Here is a 23,617-nt window from a genome sequence, read left to right as displayed (position 1 = left end):
AATCTTAATAATACATTTTCCTTTTCCCGAAGAGAGATTACTGTGTTTACTGCATTAAAGAAGGAGTTACTATATGAGTAATACAGAAGCAATTTGAGCAGCCACTGAACAAGATGATTTTTTTTTTTTTTTTAGTTTATTTTTGGCTGTGTTGGGTCTTCGTTGCTGCGCGCAGGCTTTCTCTAGTTGCGGTGAGCCGGGGCTACTGTTTGTTGCAGTGCGCGGGCTTCTCATTGTCGTGGCTTCTCTTGTTGCAGAGCATGGGCTCTAGGCATGCAGGCTTCAGTAGTTGTGGCATGTGGGCTCAGTAGTTGTGGCTCGCAGGCTCTAGAGTGCAGGCTCAGTAGTTGTGGCGCACGGGCTTAGTTGCTCCGCAGCATGTGGGATCTTCCCGGGCCAGGGCACGAACCTGTGTCCCCTGCATTGGCAGGTGGATTCTTAACCACTGCGCCACCAGGGAAACCCACAAGATGATTTTTTATCTTTATAGAATGAGGGTAGATTTCTTTTTTTAAAATAAATAAATAAATAAATAAATAATTAATTTTTGGCTGCATTGCGTCTTCATTGCTGTGCGCGGACTTTCTCTAGTTGTGGCAAGTGGGAGCTACTCTTCATTGCAGTGCGCGGGCTTCTCATTGCAGTGGCTTCTCTTGTTGTGGAGCAAGGGCTCTAGGTGCACGGGCTTCAGTAGTTGTGGCTCAGTAGCTGCGGCTCACGGGCTCTAGAGCACAGGCTCAGTAGTTGTGGTGCACGGGCTTAGTTGCTCCGCGGCATGTGGGATCCTCCCGGACCAGGGCTTGAACTCGTGTCCCCTGCATTGGCAGGCAGATTCTTAACCACTGCGCCACCAGGGAAGTCCAGAGGGTGGATTTCTTGACACTATTTGTGACTTGAATTGCAAATAACAGGAGAAATGAAAAATCACAGCAGCCACATTTAAACCTCCAATGTGGGAAAACAGTTATAGGTTGAATGGGTTTTACTGAAAATATTTATTCTACTTTGCTTTTGAAAATCTATTATTGAAACATTTGTACGCTTGATATAGGGAACGTGATAAAACAGGACAGGAGAGTTCATTCTGTCTTTTCATGTGTTTCAGATGTGTATAGACCCCTCCCTGTCTGTAGCTTTGGGTGATAAACCACCCCCATTGTATCTCTGTGAAGAATGCAGCCAGAGGATTGCAGGGTAGGTATAAGAAAAGAAAATAGGGCTACAATGAGAAGAGAAGAATAATCACTTCGACTTAAATTGGTTATGTTACCTTCATTTTACACTAGCCTCTCTGTTTTTTTAAAGGTTAGTTTGTCAGATATTTAATATATATCAAGCTTTCCTTTGAAAAGATTTCAGCTTTGAAAAATTGCAGTATTTCTCTCCATGTGACAAGAGAAAGCAATTCCACTTAATAAAGCAGCTCCACTTTTCAAGTGACCCTGTGAAAAAGGCCACAGAGAAAAATAAAAGAAAGCTGTGGTTTTCAAACATGACATAAAATTCATATGGGTTTTCTATGCTTGTTCGTTTCACGGAATCACACTCAGCTTTGTACAAATCATGCTGTATTTTGGTTGACTTAATTAGCATCTGGAAAGTATCATTTAAAGATAACTGAATATGATGAAATGCCTATAATTTATAATTTAGATGGAATGCATTAGACATTTAAAAAGTTTATTATGATAGTGCTCTTAATTACACATCCTTTATATTAAAAGCCTTTTAGCAATAGTGTGCAGCTTATAAGCATTCATGTGGAAGGGTAACATTGCAACAAAGTTCAAAAATGAATTCTGTTTTTCTTTATAGGGACCACAGTGAATGGTTGATTGATGTTCTTCTGCCACAAGGTATGGCTTACTTCAGAAGGGATGAATAATGAGTAATCATGACTAATGGCACCGTTGATTTTTCTCCTTTTGTACTGTTTTATTTTACAAAGACAGCAACCAAAGTATTACTTTCTGTGCATATTCACTGATATGAAGCATGATATCAGTCTTGCTTGTAATATACCCACACATTTAATAATGAGGGAAGAGGTATCATCTCCACCACAATTAGAGGTAGGTGTTGGAATTAGGATTCTGTATGACCAAAGCTGGATTCTGCCTTAAGGGGTTTTCTGTGTATATAACAGGTGTTGCCAATGATACGTTTGCTGTGCGAGTCAGAAAGGAAATAAGGAACATCAGTGTGGAGAGCATCAAATAACGGGTCTTTCTCCTGCCACGGTTACCAGCTCTGTGTTTTTAGGGAAAATTATTTAATCGCTCTGAGAGTCAGTTTCCCCTTCAGTAAAATGGGGATAAATATATCTGACCATCTCAATGAAAAGACGAGATTGTAATGCTTGCAGTTTGTTATAGTTCTGAAAGCTGTGCCTGATAAGTTGGCAGGTTGCAGACAGAGTGTTTCCCTACACATGGGGAAGCAGGTATTCCAGCCACCTAATTGCAGGATGAAATGACCAGGAAAAATACTTAGCAGAGGAAAGATGAAAAGTGGAAAAAGCTGGGGGCATACTGAGCACAGATCAGGCACCCAGGAAGAACTTGATGTATAACTTCAGAAGTAGATAATAAAAGAATTTTTATGAAAGGCCTTATTTAAAAAGAAATGTAAAAACCTCATGTTAACTAAATTCGGTAAACACTTTTTTCAAAACTTAAGGTCTTTGCCTGATGATAATTATACTCCTTCTTTTTAGTCTAACTCTTAATATTAGGTTATCTTAACCTGAAGAAATAAATTGTTTAGTGAGTGCTCTGCATCTGTAAAATGGGTCAATAACGTCAGCCTCTATATCCTTTAAAGAGACATTTAAAAATTTTATATAAGAATATCTGTAAAAAGATTTGGGCTTATATGGGTAAAGGTAACCTTTTTTTCCCCTTAAATTAGTGAACTTCCAGTGCTCTGAGGTAAAACCCATAGTCAAGTTCTAAACTACGTTTTAAATCTCAGATATGTTGCTGAATTCTGGCCATCATCTGCAGATGATATTCATCTTTGGAAGAAAACTGATAATAACTTTTCATTATTTATCCAGAGATGTGACCCATTAACCTCAGGTTAAGATAAACTCCAAGATATCAAACTGTTAAATAACCATTAATTATACAGAATCAGTTTTAACAACTGAGTTGTTAATTTCATTGATTTGACATCCGCTAATTCATAATTTCCAGACAGAGTTTGGCAGACATTTATCTTTGATCTTTTTAATAAATTGTGACATAGGCGTTTAGTCTATTTTTTGAGCACTTCCTATTTCAGGGGAAATGATAACAGATTCTTGGAAAAATTATTTTCAATTACTCTCAAGCATCAGTTTTCATGGAAATAATTGGTATGCCCACTGAAAAGAGTTTTTATCCGTTTATTAAAGTCAATCCTGAAGTACTAAAGTAATTTGACAGCCTTACTCCAGCTGGCCAATCCATGGGTTTGAAATTGCTTTCTCTTAAATAAGCCTGCAGCTGGTTTTGTACTAGTTAAGGACTGATGTAAGTTGATAGTTTGAGTCTAATTCATCCAAGTTATTAAGTTTTTTTCTATAGTTCTAATATAGAAAATCATCTCCATGGTGAAACTCTAAGTATATCACATCAACTCAGTGTCATAGCATAATGGAAGAACAGTAGACAGGGAATCCAGGGACATTTGCTCCAGATTGGCCTGTACCATTGATGGCCTGTGTGACTCTGAAGAAACCATGCAACCCTCAATTTTGTTCTCTGTCAAATGAGGGGGTGACGTTAAAGTTATTTGATCTGAATTCTAAGTCATGTCTGAGAAGATTGAATTATTTCTAAGAATAGGTGAAAATATTTGCAGCCTCATTAAACATGCCACAGGTATTTTTAACCTCATTAAACATAAGTAGATGACAGTTTATGAGAGAAGGGAGAAGCTGTTTTGGCCAAGTCTGGAGGTTGTGTTAACTAAGCTTGTTTTTGCTCACCTTGGTGGCTGCCCTGATTTAAAACGGGCTCTCTTTCTTTGTTGATATTTTGTGTACCTTCCCCTTACAGCTGAAATATCTGCTATATGTCAGAAGAAGGTAAGAGCAAACCATCTGTGTGGTGGGGCATGATTTGCTGTGTTTGTATGTAAATTCATTCATTGACATCTGCCTCATTTCTGCACCATGGTTTCCCAGTATGTACATGTCACTGTATTTGTGATGGGGGAAAGGAAATAATTCAGCATGCAAGATTGCTGTGTCTGGATGGTCTCTATTTACATTTCTGCTTTTGCTTACCCATCTATGCACAGTGTTTTTGAAAAGTAATCTGAAATAAAAGCATATGTGTAACTCTGGGATAGAAGTCTAAATACAAAAAGGTTTGAGTGACAATGCAATACATGCAACTTAACTTTGGTAAAGGATGCTCGTGTTTGCTAAAAGTCTTTATTGTTTGGAAGTGGAATGCAAATAGTCCAATATATGTGTGTCAGAAACATACCCAGACCAAGTATATATGGAAAATATTAATTTATATGTAAGTTGAATGATATCTCTAGTTAACGATTCCACTTTCGAATAGCCACTGTTCATGACAGTTTCCCTAAGCCATTTCCATCTTCTTTTCTTGCTCCAGTTGTTGAAAAGTACAAGAGAAGGTAGTATGGTGTCATCCAAAGAACTTTGGACTAGTTGGTTTTGATACTTGGGTTCTGGTCAGCTCTATTCCCACCTAGCTATGACACTATGTGCAAGTCATTTAAGCTTTCTGGGAGTTGGTTATGAGTGGATAACTTTGGAGGGCTGTTTCAGTTATCTATTGCCAGCTAATAAACCATCCTGAAATGTACTGGCTTATAACAACAAACATTTATTTGATCACAATGCTGTGGATCGGCAGTTTTGCCTGTGCTTGCCTGGGTAGTTCTCTTGGTAAACTCCTCTAGGCTCACTCATGTATTGATATTTGCAGTCATTTAGTGGGTTTGCTGGCAACTGGTTGGTCCCAGATGACTTTACTCCCATGTCTGGGGCTTCAGCTGGGATGGCTGGAATGGTTGGGATGACAGGGGTGTCTGGCCCTCCCTCTTTCCATTAGGTGTCTCATCTTCCAGGAGGCTAGGCTGGATTTGTTCACAAGGTATCAGTGTTCTGAGAAAGTGAGAGGGGAGGTTGCAAGGCCTTGTGAGCCTGAAGCTCTGTAGTCACACAGCATCACTTCTTTTTTTTTTTTTACAATGTTAAATGTTATGTTTTATCACATTTACGATGCTGCGTTTCCAAGCATTACACTATAGAAAGAAGAACACTCATTACTAATTTCTAAATCATAGTTTGTATCATATACCTTTTATTCTAACACAGCATCTCTTCTGCTGCATTCCATTGGCCAAAACAAGTCCAAAGGACAGTTCGGTTTCAAGGAGTGGGGAAATAGACTCCTCCTCTTTATAGAAGGAGCAGCAAGAATTTTGTGGTCATATTTAATGTACCACAGTCTACCCCCTGGGCATCATTACTTACATTCTTTCCATGTGCCAAATACTCTCAGCACCTTATAAGACCTCCGAAAGTCTTACCCATTTATGGCTTCAGGCTTAAAGTCCATTGTCTTATGATCTGCATCTGGTCTGGTCACTGATGAAACCCCTCGGGTACGAATTTTCTTGAACCAGAGACCTGTGAACTAAAAAGGCAAGTTACATACCCAACACAAAATGTGAGACAGGGATTGGATAACAGCAGTAGACCTCTGTTCAGAAAGAGGAAGGGGAAGCAGATAGCTGTTACTAGTCAATAGCAGTTCCAGCCATGAACATGTCAACAGTTCCTCTGTCTTTAAGGAATAGCAAATGTGCCTTGATTAGGATCTGATTTTGCTTCCTGGGAATAGTTTCCTAATTCATTTCTTTCCTGGGATCTTTGCTCCACTTTCTAAGACATCTTTCCTTTATAATAAGAAATGGCCCATGTTGCAGCTGAGTAACCCTCTCAGTCTGCTTCCTGCATGTAGAAGTTGGGGTTCCATAGACCTCTTTTCGTGTTGAACTGTGTCTGTCCCGTTTGGTCTGCTGGTGGTGCTTTTGCTAGTATGCCTCTCTTTAAAACTTTGTGGATTTTCAATGAATCTAATTGGGGTTCAGTGCCCTCAAAGCCACATCTATAATTCTTTTTGAGTATAGAAATGCCTTCTATACTTTGGGCATTTCAGCCCTTAACATTATTGGAAGCCCTGTTCTAGCTGAGAGGCTCAACTGGGCATCGCCTTACCTAGCTTTCTGAAGTTTTAACAAGGGATCATATAGTCATTCAGCATACTTTTGATTTCATTTTTATTCCGAGGCTATTTCCTACTTTGAGAATCTTTTACAAGCTGGAGAGACTAGGATGAGCAACAGTTTTCTTTCTAAATTGGCATTTCCTGGCTCTGGTGTTATACGTAACATGCTTGACACCCAGGGTGGATCATTTTTTAACATTCCCCGCCTTTATATGACAAAATTATTTTCAGTAATAAGGTTAAAATTAGCACATTTTTATTACTTATCCTTTAATAAATGTTGTGTTTTATATGAAAGTTAATTTGGAGAACTTTCCTTAAGTTCCTAATAGATCAGAATTGTTTGAGCTTGCTTTGGGCAAAGTTTGTGTCTTTCAGTACTACATATTCAGTACTACATATTCCTACATTTGAATAGTAGGTTTGAGATAAACATCAAGATTGTATCAAATACAGCATTGTAAATCAGCTATACTTCAATAAAAAAATAAATTAGAAAAAGTTTGTATCAAATAAGCATCAAGAGACAGATGCTTTATTTCAATTCTGCTGTTCTATGAGACCACTTGGAATTATTTATTTATGTTTAAAATTCAAAGCAGTGAAACAGAGTGGCTAGAGCGAACCTTTGAAAACATGCCCAGCTGAATCTGAACCTAAGGGAAATCTCTCTAATTTACTTTTGAAATGAATGCATGTAGCTGAGTCCGCAGGGTTTAGGACTGATTGTAGCTTAGAAATATATTATTAAAACTTAGTAGGAACCACAGCAATTGTTTAGAACTTTGACCAACCAGAGGTTATTTAGGGGCAAAGTATTTTATTGCTGATATTATTTAGAATTGATGGCACATGGGGATAAGGCAGGTTGACTTTTAGTTGATATTCCAGATACTAACATACGCAGTATGTCCAGATACTACCTAAGAAATCACTCAAAATGTAGCAGCATGAAACAACAACTATTTAATTATGTTTACAGATTCTGAGGGTCGGGGATTTGGACAGGGCACAGGCCACAGCCTATCTCTGCTTGATGATGTTTGGGGCCTCATCTGGGAAGACTTGAATAGTTAGGGGCTGGAATTATCTAGAGGCATCTAGATCGTATGTTTGGGCTCTGGGATGGGGTGACTTGAAGGCTGGGCTTAGAGTAGAGACTTACACATTGCCTCTCCATGTGCCTTGGCCATGGCACAGTTCTGAGAAGAGTATCCTGATGAGGAAGCTTCTGAAGAGAGAATATTCTAAGACAGCAAGTTGGAAGCTGCATGTCCTTTTAGAATTTGCCTTGGGAGTCGTGTGAGTATCACTGCTGCCATGCTCTCTTGGTTGAAGCAGCCACAGCCCATCCAGATTCAAGGCTCATGAAAGCATATCTGAGGAACTAAACCAAAAGAGCCTCACCCACAGCTGGACTTAATTTAGATGAGACGACCTTGGACCTCCAGCCAGGAATTTGCATGTGGGAAGAATGTAAATAATTTGTGACCAGAAAATAGGATTGGAAATTGTAAGCCTTAAACGTCGGGACTTTATTATAGCTAATAACTACCCACTAAACCCATATCCACATCCTATTGTTTATGTAACAGTGGGAATCCCAGAGGAACAAAGACTAACTACAACTGAAAGGAAGAAATAAACACTAACAATATACTCCGATATAATCCACCCTGCTAGTGATGTGGTTTGGTTTGGTTTGGAGAAACCCCAAACCAGTAATGATTCATGTGCTTCCAGAATGAAATTTAGTATGTGAAAGAGAAAGAAAAGGCACAAAGCAGGAAAGATACCTCACTTGGAGAAGTCAGGGCTGACTTGGATGCTGAAGAAGACTTGGGCTTCAGATGCAGAGGAAGCACACTGTATTTTAACAAATAATTTTTTAAAACTTGTTAATAAAAGGGAAAAAAGATCATAAAAAATTTAAACTTGCTTTTATGATTTATTGACCCGAGTCCTGTTCAGAAAATGAGATTTCCCAGCACTCGTATCCAAAGCCTTGTGCTAAAATCGAAGTGGAACAAGCCTTACTTTGAAATGGTTGTTCCGATAGGCAATTCAATACACTGTCAATGTTTGGATATAGGTTTTGTGCTTGCCTTCTTCCTTCTTCTGTCTCCGCACTTCCCAAGATATCTGTCTTGGAAGGTTCTCAGTCTTCCCCAAGCCCTGAGTTCATAATGGCTTAGGATATTATTTCCCCTATTATATTCCATCTTTTAAAAAAAATTTTATTGGATTATAGTTGATTTACAATGTTGTGTTAGTTTCAGATGTACAACAAAGTGATTCAGTTATACATATACATATATTCATTCTTTTTCAGTGTGTTCCATCTTAATAAGCTCTACTGAAAGACTGAAATGCTCTCTTGACACAAGACATTGATTATGTGGTGGTGACATCTCTAAAAGGCTTGGGCACAGTTTTGTGCAGAGGTCAGGGATATTTCCTGATTGCTCCTCAAATTGCATTATGTGGGCGCTGCCTTTCTCCCCTGCTTCGTGTCAGGGCAGCTCTGATAATAAACCCCCCTGAGCTTCAGAATCTCTCTTAAACTCCACCACTTTTCTCACTTCATCTGTTGACTCCTTTCCTCTAGTTGATGTCAGCCACTGAGTCTGTGAATGGTTCTTGCTGTGTTTTGAGGTTCCCGTGGTGTCCACTGACATATTCTCTAGGTCTTGATAGAAACAGTGCCGGTGGGGATGGACAGGCCAGCTTTGGGGTCATCAGCTCCGTGCAGCACAGCTCCCTGCCTGTCCTTGAATGCACCAAGGACAGATGAGCTGCGGAAATCGGCCCTTTAGGTGGTGGATAAAATAATTTTGAAAGTTTATTTTAGGGGTTAAAATTGTTTGTTTCCGACTCTGATGTGCCGTGATGCATTCTCTCTGGACCACAGTTTTAATTTTTTTCATATTTCTGCTGAAAACTCTTGAAATGCTAACTTGAAATAATCCAGGAAGCCCCCCATGCCCCATGGCTGAGGTCACTTTACAGAGGACTTTTCAACACAGTTTCACTCATATTTAGAACGTTTCTACCACTCACACTAATAGAAACCACTTCTCACCTTTATTTTTAACTATAGCCGAAATCTCACTGGTTAGAGATGACCTGCATTTTGGAAACTAGTGGCACTTCAGAAATGTGCTGCCACTTCCAGTGGCCCTTTAAGTTTCCATTTGTTCCAATTAGTAGCCAAATTTACCTCAGTGGTGACTTTTAATTGATTTCACTCTTTTTCTTCTAGAACTGCAGTTCCCACGTTAGGAGAGCTGTTGTCACCTGCTTTTCAGCAGGGTGTTGTGGTCGTCATGGAAACAGGCCTGTTCGGTACTGCAAAAGATGCCACTCAAATCATCACAGTAACGAACTGGGGGCTGCCTCGGAGACCCACCTCTATCAGACCTCCCCTCCACCCATCAACACTCGGGAATGTGGTGCCGAGGAACTTGTCTGCGCCGTGGAGGCCGTGATTAGGTAACAGCTTCATTAGAAACTTACCCTGAAAACACTGCCTTTGCTTTGAGCCACCCTGTTCACATTGAGATGTGCAAATTTATTTATTTTTATTTTAAAAATTATTTATTTATTAATTATTTATTTTTGGCTGCCTTGGTCTTTGCTGCTGCACACGGGCTTTCTCTAGTTGCAGCGAGCAGGGGCTACTCTTCGTTGCGGTGCGCGGGCTTCTCATTGCGGTGGCTTCTCTTGTTGCGGAGCACGGGCTCTAGGCGCGTGGGCTTCAGTAGTTGTGGCACGCGGGCTCAGTAGTTGTGACGCACAGGCTTAGTGGCTCTGTGGCATGTGGGATTTTCCCGGACCAGGGCTGGAACCCATGTCCCCTGCATTGGCAGGCGGATTCTTAACCACTGCGCCACCAGGGAAGTCCGAGATGTGCAAATTTAATTCAACTTCAAGTGCCCTCAGCCGGGCAGCTCACCTTCCACAATGTTGCAATGACGATGTTTTAATTCATTCATTCAACAAATATTTTTATGTAATGCCAGTTATGTGCCAGGCATGTATCAGACACTTGGAAGACAGAAGAGAGTAAAGTGTAACCTCTGCTTTCAAGTTACCCAGGTAGGGACTATAAAAACAGAAGAACGATATTGCAGTCCAGTATGGTGAGCACAGTGCCAACACAGAGTCGGGGGTCTTAGGGGAATGAAGTGGAGGCGCCAGTCAGAGTGAGGGGTGGGAATAAGGCTGTCCCAGACATGACTGATAGCAGTGAGGGATGGGAGAGCTCTAGATAATTCGGTACTGGAGTAAGCCAGAAGGCTGTGGAGTAAGACAGGGGCCTGATCCTGCAGGCTTCTGGCTTTTTCTCCTTCTGTCACACACAAAAAAGGAAGCTTTAGAAGTGATAACCTCTAGATTTGTTCTCTTTTTGTATAATATGCACTGAGGCAAGATTTTTAAAAATTAAGAAACGATATTAGAATGCAAGTTTTAAAGCTAGGGACTAAGTCCTCTGTTTCTCTTATCCCAGTGGCTGACACATGTAGAAGTGCAATAAATGTTTGCTAAATAAAACGTTACAGAAAGTTTGGAAGTAGAAAAAAAATCAGCCATACTGCTGTCATCATCATCACTTTTGCACATGTTCTTCTAGGTTTATTCCAATGCATACTTTATTTATATAACTGTAATCACAGTGTATCCACATTCTTTTTGATGTAAACTTATACCATTAGCTCTTTTCCATGTTGTGTATTTCCACATTTACCCTTTTTAGTGCGTACATAATATTTATCTAGATTATTTTCCTCCACCATTAGATATTTCAATTTCTTCCTTTTTTTTTTTTTACTGTTAAAAATAACTCTGATAACTATTTTTGTGTATAGTGCTGTTCCTATATTTTTTTCCTTAGGGTAGATGACCAGATGTGGTTGACTGGGTCAAAGGGTCTGAATATTTTAATGGTGCTTGATACATTACCAAACTGATTTTCAAAGAGTGTATGTGAATTTCATACATCACTGTATGAAACTGATAGTTTTTGCTACACCCTTGCTAACATTGGGTATTATTTTTTTAAATTGTCATTTGCTTAGCAAGTTGAAAAAGGAATCTTCGTTGCTCACTGTCAGGTCTTTGAATACTAGATATTAAATATTTTTCCATCTGGGTACCAGTTCCTCAGTCTTTCCTTGTATTATGCATTTGATGTCCACACAGCTTCATATTAGATATAGGAGAAGCATTGATATCTAGTGGGATGGTTGGTGAACTAGAAGCCAGAAGGCATCAGTTCTGCTTGATTCTAATTGATTGGAGGAAGTAGCCTCTTTGTGCCTCAGTTTGTTCATCTTTGAAATGGGGATGGAGTAGAAAATAGTATGGAAATTAGGCTCCTTCCAATTTAAAGGAGAGCAATGAGTGATGCTTGAGTACTCATGAAGTAATTGCTCTGAATAGGTCATGATCTCGAATGTGTTTTTTGGCAGTCTAACTTGAAATCTGTCTCCTTTGGCAGCTTGTTGAAAGAAGCCGAGTTCCATGCTGAGCAGCGGGAACATGAGCTCAATCGCCGGCGGCAGCTGGGCCTCTCCTCTTCCCACCATTCCCTGGATAACGCTGACTTTGACAACAAAGATGATGATAAACACGACCAGCGGCTACTCAGTCAATTTGGAATATGGTTCTTAGTAAGAAAAGAAGTTAACTCTTCTCTGCTTTCTTATGTTTCATTCCAACATTGCGCTGATGAGGAATTTCTTCTGTTCTTTTTAAAGAAGTAAATAGTAAATAGTGAAAAATTAAACTTAGCATAGGGACTCTACTCTAGGACAGTGACTGCACATTGCATTTACCTGGGAAGGCTTTTAAAATATGCCATTGCCCAGATTCCACCCCAGAATCTTGGGAACTTTTTAAAAAGCTCCCTAGTTGATTCTAATGAATACCCAGGTGTTGAAACCTACTGTGCCAGACCCTAAACTGTTGGAAATGCACAGTTTGACAATAAACAAGTGGGAAAGTTGCTAGGGTATATTGTGAAATATTGGATTCAATATAATTTACAGATCATTCATTCCATCGACATGAAATTTTGCTTGAAAGTTCAGTCTCTGTGTGGAGCTCTTTGTGTATTTACGGCAAGTCTGCAATACAGCCAGAAAAATTATAGCCAAACCAACGCAAGGAATTTGATTGCTATTGACTGATTCAACTGCAGTATTCATTCAGTAAAGATCAAACATACAGATCCAAAGTTCCAGGCATGCTGAATTTGCCAGTTCTGCAGAAAAGCAGACTTTTGTTTTTGTCCATTGGAGACATGGACTAAGTCTCCAAAGTGATACATCTCTTTTATGCTTTCACACATTTTTTTGGTTTTGTTTTGCTTTGTTTTGTTTTACTAAATTGGGGTTTAATTGTTGATTTTGCATGTCTTGCTCCTAGAACTTATTATCTAATGACATACTGACTACTATTGTGAACTCCTGAAGGCAAAGATAGTGTTTTACTTATTTTTTATATTCCTGAATGCTACTTCAGTGCTTAATAAGAGATTATTTCAGAATGATTGAATTACTAAATGATGAGCAGTTTTGGAAAGTCTATTTATAATGTGGTGAACTGGAGGGGCTCTAAGGTTTCAGAATTATTACTGATAGGAAATTCTTGGCTAAATCTGATCATTTTAGAACTGAAATGTATATAGATTATTTTTTTACTGAAGATATTTATGAAATTTCACTTTGTAGACTTAACTTCTTAAAAGTATCTAGTGCAGATTATGTAACAGATTTCTTATATGGGAAAAGCTTATAGGGAGGTGCAATCTTGAGGGGAAATTCTTACAGTCCATCTCTCTCTGTAGAGGAGAACACAGTTTCCAGGCTAAGTGGTCCTCCATCAATTTTAAAACTGCCCATTTTGCCCCTTCATTTTTCTGATGAGGACAGAGAAGCCCAGAGAGGCAGTTCAACTTGCCCACAGTCACTGCTAACAACCAGTTAGTAGCAGAAGGTGGTTGGGACACAGCTCTAGTCCCAAACTCTGACTGAGGGGCAGAGAGTGCCTGATTCAGCTTCTTCTGAAGGCCAGTCTTGGACTTCTTAACATACAATTCCTAATAGCCAAAAGGAAAGTGTACATTTAAAACTTTGGACAGATCGGAACCAAGATGGCGGAGTAGAAGGACGTGCTCTCACTCCCTCTTGCGAGAACACCAGAATCACTACTAGCTGCTGGACAGTCATCGACAGGAAGACACTGGAACTCACCAAAAAAGATACCCCACATCCAGAGACAAAGGAGAAGCCACAGTGAGACGGTAGGAGGGGTGCAATCACAGTAAAATCAAATCCCATAACTGCTGGGTGGGTGACTCACAGACTGGAGAACACTTATACCACAGAAGTCCACCCACTGGAGTGAAGGTTCTGAGCCCCACGTCAGGCTTCCCAACCTGGGGGTCCAGCAACGGGAGGAGGAATTCCTAGAGAATCAGACTTTGAAGACTAGTGGGATTTGATTGCAGGATTTCGACAGGACTGGGAGAAACAGAGACTCCAGTCTTGGAGGGCGCACACAAAGTAGTATGTGCATTGGGACCCAGGGGAAGGAGCAGTGACCCCAGGGGAGACTGAACCAGACCTACCTGCTAGTGTTGGAGGGTGTCCTGCAGAGGCAGGCGGTGGCTGTGGCTCACCATGGGGACAAGGACACTGGCAGCAGAAGTTCTGGGAAGTACTCCTTGGCGTGAGCACTCCCAGAGTCTGCCATTAGCCCCACCAAAGAGCCAGGTAGGCTCCAGTGTTGGATCACCTCAGGCCAAACAACCAACAGGGAGGGTACCCAGCCCCACCCGTCAGCAGTCAAACGGATTAAAGTTTTACTGAGCTCTGTCCACCAGAGCAACAGTCAGCTCTACCCACCACCAGTGCCTCCCATCAGGAAACTTGCACAAGCCTGTTAGATAGCCTCATCCACCAGAGGGCAGACAGCAGAAGCAAGAAGAACTACAGTCCTGCAGCCTGTGGAACAAAAACCACATTCGCAGAAATATAGACAAGATGCAAAGGCAGAGGGCTATGTACCAGATGAAGGAACAAGATAAAACCCCAGAAAAAACAACTAAATGAAATGGAGATAGGCAACCTTCCAGAAAAAGAATTCAGAAAAATGATAGTGAAGATGATCCAGGACCTTGGAAAAACAATGGAGGCAAAGATCGAGAAGATGCAAGAAATGTTTAACAAAGACTTAGAAGACTTAAAGAACAAACAAACAGATGAACAATACAATAACTGAAATGAAAACTACACTAGAAGGAATCAATAGCAGAATAACTGAGGCAGAAGAACGGATAAGTGACCTGGAAGACAGAATGGTGGAATTCATTGCTGCAGAACAGACTAAAGAAAAAAGAATGAAAAGAAATGAAGACAGCCTAAGAGACCTCTGGGACAACATTAAATGCAACAACATTCGCATTATAGGGGTCCCAGAAGGAGAAGAGAGAGAGAAAGAACCTGAGAAAATATTTGAAGAGATTATAGTTGAAAACTTCCCTAACATGGGAAAGGAAATAGCCACCCAAGTCCAGGAAGTGCAGAGAGTCCCACACAGGATAAACCCAAGGAGAAACATGCCGAGACACATAATAATCAAATTGGCAAAAATTAAAGACAAAGATAAATTATTGAAAGCAGCAAGGGAAAAACGACAAATAACATACAAGGGAACTCCCATAAGGTTAACAGCTGATTTCTCAGCAGAAACTCTACAAGCCAGAAGGGAGTGGCTTGATATACTTAAAGTGTTGAAAGGGAAGAACCTACAATCGAGATTACTCTACCCGGCAAGGATCTCATTCAGATTCGATGGAGAAATCAAAAGCTTTACAGACAAGCAAAAGCTAAGAGAATTCAGCACTACCAAACCAGCTCTACAACAAATGCTAAAGGAACTTCTCTAAGTGGGAAACACAAGAGAAGAAAAGGACCTACAAAAACAAACCCAAAACAATTAAGAAAATGGTCATAGGAACATACATATGATAATTACCTTAAACGTGAATGGATTAAATGCTCCAACCAAAAGACACAGGCTTGCTGAATGGATACAAAAACAAGATCCATATATATGCTGTCTACAAGAGACCCACTTCACACCTAGGGACACATACAGACTGAAAGTGAGGGGATGGAAAAAGATATTCCATGCAAGTGGAAACCGAAAGAAAGGTGGAGTAGCAATACTCATATCTGATAAAATAGACTTTAAAATAAAGAATGTTACAAGAGACAAGGAAGGACACTACATAATGATCAAGGGATCAAACCAAGAAGAAGATATAACAATTATAAATATATATGCATGCAACATAGGAGCACCTCAATACATAAGGCAACTACTAACAGCTATAAAACAGGAAATCGACAGTAACACAATAATAGTGGGGGACTTTAACACCTCAGTTATCCAACGGACAGATCATCCAAAATGAAAATAAATAAGGAAACAGAAGCTTTAAATGACACAATAGACCAGATAGACTTAACTGATATATATAGGACATTCCATCCAAAAACAGCAGATTACACTTTCTTCTCAAGTGCGCACGGAACATTCTCCAGGATAGATCACCTCTTGGGTCACAAATCAAGCCTCAGTAAATTTAAGAAAATTGAAATCATATCAAGCATCTTTTCTGACTACAACATTATGAGATTAGAAATGAATTACAGGGAAAAAAAGTAAAAAACACAAATACATGGAGGCTAAACAATACGTTACTAAATAACCAAGAGATCACTGAAGAAATTAAAGAGGAAATCAAAAAATACCTAGGGACAAATGACAATGAAAACACGACTATCCAAAACCTATGGGTTGCAGGAAAAGCAGTTCTAAGAGGGAAGTTTATAGCTATACAAGCCTACCTCAAGAAACAAGAAAAATCTCAAATAAACAATCTAACCATACACCTATAGGAACTAGAGAAAGAAGAACAAACAAAACCCAAAGTTAGCAGAAGGAAAGAAATCATAAAGATCAGAGCGGAAATAAATGAAATAGAAACAAAGAAAACAATAGCAAAGATCAATAAAACTAAAAGCTGGTTCTTTGAGAAGATAAACAAAATTGATAAACCATTAGCCAGACTCATCAAGAAAACGAGGGAGAGGACTCATATCAATAAAATCAGAAATGAAAAAGGAGAAGTTACAACAGACACCGCAGAAATACAAAGCATCCTAAGAGACTACTACAAGCAACTTTATGCCAATAAAATGGACAACCTGGAAGAAATGGACAAATTCTTAGAAAGGTATAACCTTCCAAGACTGAACCAGGAAGAAACAGAAAATATGAACAGACCAATCACAGGTAATGAAATTGAAACTGTGATTAAAAATCTTCCAACAAACAAAAGTCCAGGACCAGATGGCTTCACAGGTGAATTCTATCAAACATTTAGAGAAGAGCTAACACCCATCCTTCTCAAACTCTTGCAAAAAATTGCAGAGGAAGGAACACTCCCAAACTCACTCTATGAGGCCACCATCACCCTGATATCAAAACCAGACAAAGATACTACAAAAAAAGAAAATTACAGACCAATATCACTGATGAATATAGAAGCAAAAATCCTCAACAAAATACTAGCAAACAGAATCCAACAACACGTTAAAAGGATCACACACCACGATCAAGTGGGATTTATCCCAGAGATGCAAGGATTCTTCAATATACGTAAATCAATCAATGTGATACACCATATTAACAAATTGAAGAATAAAAACCATATGATCATCTCAATACATGCAGAAAAGGCTTTTGACAAAATTCAACACCCATTTATGATAAAAACTCTCCAGAAAGTGGGCATAGTGGGAACCTACCTCAACATAATAAAGGCCATATACGACAAACCCACAGCAAACATCATTGTCAATGGTGAAAAACTGAAAGTATTTCCTCTAAGATCAGGAACAAGACAAGGATGTCCACTCTCACCACTATTATTCAACATAGTTTTGAAGTCCTAGCCATGGCAATCAGAGAAGAAAAAGAAATAAAAGGAATACAAATTGGAAAAAAAGAAGTAAAATTGTCACAGTTTGCAGATGACATGATACTATACATAGAGAACCCTAAAGATGCCACCAGAAAACTACTAGAGCTAATCAATGAATTTGGTAACGTTGTAGGATACAAAATTAATGCACAGAAATCTCTTGCATTCCTATACACTAATGATGAAAAATCTGTAAGAGAAATTAAGGAAACACTCCCATTTACCATTGCAACAAAAAGAATAAAATACCTTGGAATAAACCTACCTAGGGAGACAAAAGACCTGTATGCAGAAAACTATAAGACACTGATGAAAGAAATTAAAGATGATACAAACAGATGGCGAGATATACCATGTTCTTGGATTGGAAGAATCAATATTGTGAAAATGACTATACTACCCAAAGCGATCTACAGATTCAATGCAATCCCTATCAAATTACCAATGACATTTTTTATGGAACTAGAACAAAAAATCTTAAAATTTGTATGGAGACACAAAAGACCCCGAATAGCCAAAGCAGTCTTGAGGGAAAAAAACGGAGCTGGAGGAATCAGACTCCCTGACTTCAGACTATACTACAAAGCTACAATAATCAAGACAATATGGTACTGGCACAAAAACAGAAATGTAGATCAATGGAACAAGATAGAAATCCCAGAGATAAACCCATGTACCTATGGTCAACTAATCTATGACAAAGGAGGCAAAAATATACAATGGAGAAAAGACAGTCTCTTCAATAAGTAGTGCTGGGAAAACTGGACAGCTACATGTAAAAGAATGAAATTAGAACACTCCCTAACACCATACACAAAAATAATCTCAAAATGGATTCGAGACCTAAATGTAAGACCGGACACTCTAAAACTCTTAGAGGAAAACATAGGAAGAACACTCTTTGACATAAATCACAGCAAGATCTTTTTTGATCCACCTCCTAGAGTAATGGAAATAAAAACAAAAATAAACAAATGGGACCTAATGAAACTTGAAAGCTTTTGCACAGCAAAGGAAACCATAAACAAGATGAAAAGACAACCCTCAGAATGGGAGAAAATATTTGCAAACGAATCAACGGACAAAGGATTAATCTCCAAAATATATAAACAGCTCATGCAGCTCAATATTAAAAAAACAAACAACCCAATCCAAAAATGGATAGAAGACCTAAACAGACATTTCTCCAAAGAAGACATACAGATGGTGAAGAAGTACATGAAAAGCTGCTCAACATCACTAATTATTAGAGAAATGCAAATCAAAACTACAATGAGGTATCCCCTCATACCAGTTAGAATGGGCATCATCAGAAAATCTACAAACAACAAATGCTGGAGAGGGTGTGGAGAAAAGGGAACCCTCTTGCACTGTTGGTGGGAATCTAAATTGATGCAGCCACCATGGAGAACAGTATGGTGGTTCCTTAAAAAACTAAAAATAGAATTACCGTATGACCCAGCAATCCCACTACTGGGCATATACCCAGAGAAAACCATTATTCAAAAAGACACATGCACCCCAATGTTCATTGCAGCACTCTTTACAATAGGCAGGTCATGGAAGCAACCTAAATGCCCATTGACAGACGAATGGATAAAGAAGTTGTGGTACATATATACAATGGAATATTATTCAGCCATAAAAAGGAACGATATTGGGTCATTTGTTGAGACGTGGATGGATCTAGAGACTGTCATACAGAGTGAAGTAAGTCAGAAAGAGAAAAACAAATATCGTATATTATCGCATATATGTGGAACCCAGAAAAATGGTACAGATGAACCGGTTTGCAGGGCGGAAATAGAGACACAGATGTAGAGAACAAACGTATGGACACCAAGGGGGGAAAGTGGTGGGGGTGGTGGTGTGATGAATTGGGAGATTGGGATTGACATGTATACACTGATGTGTATAAAATGGATGACTAATAAGAATCTGCTGTATAAAAAAATAAATAAAATAAAATTCAAAAAAACCCAAAAACCAAAAAACAGAAAACAAAAAACAAACAAAAAAAAGCTTTGGCCCAAAAGATAGAGATACAATTGCTACAGAGACTTGTTTCCCTGACCAAATATTAACAAGTTGTAGATTAAAAAACAAAACAAAACAAAAACAAAAACAAAAACCAGGAAAGGCCTCTACCTCTTGTTAAGCGAGTAAGCTGCAGCAGATATCAAGAAGAGAAGGACAAGGTAAAACAGTTACCCTAAAGTGGTATTATTTCACTCCTGTCAAGGGGGGAAATTTCAATTACTCATAAATGTACTTTTAATAAGAATTTTAAAAAATCATATTTCAGTAATTCTTAAAATGGTTCAAAAATTTAAAGAAATAAATGGGCATTCAGAGGGTTCAAAGAACAACAACAACAAAAAAAACCCAAAAAAACCCTGCCTATTTCAAATGGATTATATGGGGTATCTTTTTTTTTTTTTTTCATCTTTAACCAAACATGTAATAATTATGTAAGGAGGCTGAAGGAGAGTCTGATCTACCTATTTCCAGGTGAGCCTCTGCACGCCCAGTGAGAACACCCCTACGGAAAGCTTGGCCAGGCTGGTGGCCATGGTGTTTCAGTGGTTTCACTCCACAGCGTATATGATGGATGATGAAGTTGGAAGTTTAGTGGAAAAGCTGAAGCCTCAGTTTGTCACCAAGTGGTTGAAGACAGTATGTGATGTTCGCTTTGATGTCATGGTCATGTGCCTTCTTCCCAAACCAATGGAATTTGCCAGGGTAAGTGGAGGCTGTCGATGAAAAAAGTTAATCAATAATTGACCTAAGAAAGAAATGGAAAATGTTATTTGAGCCAACCTGAGGATTATAACCCAGGAGAGAGTCTTTCAGAAAGTTCTGAGGACTGTCCCGCCCATTAGAGGTCAGAGCCCAGGTATGTAAAATTTTGAGACAAAGGGTTTTACGTCAAATCATGTATTATTGACAGTTTACAGAATCCAGATCTACACATACAAAGCACGTAGTGGGTCATGGGTCATCATGGCCCTTTACAAGATCAAGAAGGAAAGTTATCTTCTAAGGAGTTGTGACCCTTGACGAGGTTAAGAAGGAATGTTATCTCCTAAGGAAGTCTGGTTAATGCAGTTGCACAACATACACTAAAGGGGATGCAAGAGGCCCAAATGGGCAGAGAAAAATTTTATGTTTAAAATTTTCTTGTCTTGCTATAAAATATGAATTGTTTTCATCAAGGCCTACAGCTTGGACCTTGTTGGAGAGGAGGACTTAGGGAGAAGCACTGTTGTTACAGAAACACTGGGTTTGCCTCTTGGTGGGTGTCGAGCCAAAAGACACAACCAAGGCAAAGAGCGGGAGAAGGAGGGATTTATTACTTGCAGCAAGTGAGGAGAACACCAGGGATCTTTCCCAAAGTAGTGTCTCTCCGAACAGCAAAATTGGGGAAGTTTTAAGCTAAGGGTACATGCATATTCATGAAGGGGCTTGAGCAGAGAATTCAGCATAGAATTGGGGCAAAGATGGACAGAGTCCAGACTTTGGTTGATAGAAGTCAGGGGGGTCAGCAAAGGTCACCATCATCATTCCTTAGGTTCTGACCAGTCTGGGGTCTCAGCATGTAGTCACCATCCTCTACCTGGTGGTGGGGGGGGAGGCCTTAGTTCCTGCAGAACTCAAAAATATGTATCAGATTGTGATGTATATTCCTTGAGGAGGAACTAGGACTGTGTTTTATTGCTGAACTGTTGTTTCTTGACTGCTTTTCCTTTGTTCCTGCCCTTAAAATCATTAATTACTGAGACCTGTTCAAGGGCAAGCATTGTGGCCAGGCTTAGATCACAAAATAGCTTAGGTGAAATGGCTTCTTTTCTGTCAAGAAAGCCATGCCTGGTTCTCTTTCTCTGGGGACACCCTACCCTATCTGCTTACACTACCTTAGCCACTAGAGTATTATCAGTGACTGTAGAAGAGGGACATCTCTCTTTAACTTAGTCTTTTATTTATTTATATTAATTTTTATTATAGCTAAGTGAGTTTAGTAACTACATTTTAAGTGATGTGCTGCTTTGATGTTAGTTTGGGATGGGGAAGAATGGCAAGAGGAATGTGCAAAGTATCTTTAAGAAATTTAAGGGAATATTCTTTCCTGATATCGCTGAATATTTTTATTAAGAAACAGGAAAAAAAAAAAAAGCCTTCCCATGAGGTGGCAAGAGCTCAGTCCTTTTCTGGTTTACAGTCTGTGGAAAGGCTAACATTTGACTAGGGGCAATTTCTGTGGTTTCACATATATTTCTAGAAATGAATGGTCCCTGCCCTCCCATCTGGAATGCCCAAAAGATTTAGGAACTGCCACAATGCTCCTTTTCCTCTGGCTTATAGGACAAATTTCTCTGTGCTTATCCTCTTGCTTCTGCCTCGGTGGATCACAGGCTTCAGATATACAGCTGGTAAGACATCATATTTCTTGAATACAATATGATTTGTGTCTAACCCAGCAAGATGGATATCTAGAATCAGTTTCTGGCAGCAATATATGAAATTTTTTTCAAGGTATTTTCTAAGTTTTATTTTTTGTGTGTGATTTTTGGGTTTACTTTCAATGAAGTCTTGAGGCAGTTTTCAGTTTATTTTATTTATTTATTTATGGCTGCATTGGGTCTTCATTGGTGCGCGCGGGCTTTCTCTAGTTGCAGTGAGCAGGGGCTACTCGTCACTGAAGTGCGCAGCTTCTCATTGCGGTGGCTTCTCTTGTTTCGGAGCACGGGCTCTAGGCGCGTGGGCTTCAGTAGTTGTGGCACGTGGGCTCAGTAGTTGTGACGCACGGGCTTAGTTGCTCCGCGGCATGTGGGATCTTCCCAGACCAGGGCTCAAACCCATGTCCCCTGCATTGGCAGGTGGATTGTTAACTACTGCACCACCAGGGAAGTCCCAGTTTTCAGCTTAAATAAGACATTTAAGGATAAAACAGAACACAGACCTTCTAAAGAGTAGGTTTTATTAGATTTCCAGGACTCAGAGCGTTCTTTGCATTTACCAAGGTACACTTCTTTCTTCTTTGGTGCCACCTACTGACTCATATATAAAATTAGATTTTTGCATGATGGAAATGTGCAGAGAATGCCATTTCCTGGCATTCTTTGACTGTGTTGATATGTTTTCTATTATTGTTTCTTTTGGAATAGTAAAGGACTGGTGTGATCTGATTCTGAAAGATAAGAAGAAATGATTATGTTGGGAGGAAAACTATTCCTCTTATAGCTTGGGTCCAGTGGTTGTGAGCCTGCATATTAATTGGTAAGAGACATATTAACAAGAGAAGAGACAATATTTATTAACATTTACGCACAGGAGTACTCCTCATTGACGGGTAATTTCTTTAATAGCCAGAGATAAAAGGTTTATATACCAAACTTCTGGGGGGTGGGAGTGGGAGGAGGCATTTGGGAGGAGGCTTGAATGGGAAGATATGGAAAGTTCTTTTGGGCATTTTGATGCCAATGGAAATGGGCAGCCTGTCTCCAAGGCAGCTGAATTCACAGGAAACTCCCTTTGAAGGGGGTTAATGGCAGCCATATTTTTCTGGAGGCTCTGCTTTAGTCAGTTAAGGGAAGTTCAGATAAGGTTTCTCTCTACATCTTCTTTAGCTCAAATGTTTTCACTGAAAAATAATCTTTATACCAACTCTGGGGGTCTGAGTGGGTCCCCACATTTCTCCTATCTGTAACTTCCCTAGAAGTTTCACACAAAAAGGAATCTAGGTTGATTGACTTGGACAGAAGATTTGGGTTAGGAAATGCTAGGTAAGAGATCTGAAAAGGAGGAAAAGAGCATAAATTAGAACAAGGAAATAAAAAGAAAACAAAGATTAGTGGTTAGAGTAGACTATAAACCTAGTTTCTGAGTCTGAAGGGCAGCCAGTCAAGAAGATTTCTAGATGTTGGGCTTGAAGCATCTTTAGATGATGAATGAGACCATCAGTGTCATGGTCATGGTTATTTCCTAGAGCAGAGCATGGAAGATGCAGATGTTTGGTGAACTTCCTGAGTGGCCTAAACTGTTGCAGCAATAAGTCCTTTGAAGTTTATGTCAAGTTTCCTGCTTCAGCTTACAGGGCTTTGGGACAAGACAACCTAGAGTCTCAATAAGGATTTGGGCAGTCAGGTTTTAGTTCTTAGTGACACCAAGTGAAGAGGGTAGTAGAAAAATTGGAAGCATTAATTACTGACAAAATGTGCAAGACAGCAGGATCCAGTTTATAAAGAGGTTAAAAATAGCTCAAGGACAATGAACAGGACTAGAATCTGATAATCCGCAAGGA

General features: G+C 39.5%; 1 protein-coding gene across 8 annotated transcripts in view; it reads left to right on the top strand.

The window, feature by feature from the left end:
• The window catches only part of UNC79 (unc-79 homolog, NALCN channel complex subunit), a 261,771-nt gene that overhangs the window by 94,019 nt on the left and 144,135 nt on the right, over positions 1–23,617 (top strand). For all 8 annotated transcript variants that reach the window (XM_082451152.1, XM_082451149.1, XM_082451150.1 and 5 more), the window contains exons 9-14: positions 1,106–1,194; positions 1,816–1,856; positions 4,044–4,072; positions 9,520–9,749; positions 11,758–11,929; positions 19,828–20,058. In XM_082451152.1, the coding sequence (XP_082307278.1) occupies positions 1,106–1,194; positions 1,816–1,856; positions 4,044–4,072; positions 9,520–9,749; positions 11,758–11,929; positions 19,828–20,058 (792 nt within the window). The remainder of the gene's footprint in view (positions 1–1,105; positions 1,195–1,815; positions 1,857–4,043; positions 4,073–9,519; positions 9,750–11,757; positions 11,930–19,827; positions 20,059–23,617) is intronic.

Source organism: Balaenoptera physalus, assembly GCF_965194825.1.
Source record: "Balaenoptera physalus genome assembly, chromosome: 2".
Lineage (NCBI taxonomy): Eukaryota > Metazoa > Chordata > Mammalia > Artiodactyla > Balaenopteridae > Balaenoptera > Balaenoptera physalus.
Note: the sequence above shows the minus strand (reverse complement) of the source record. Positions and strands in the feature narration are given on the sequence as shown.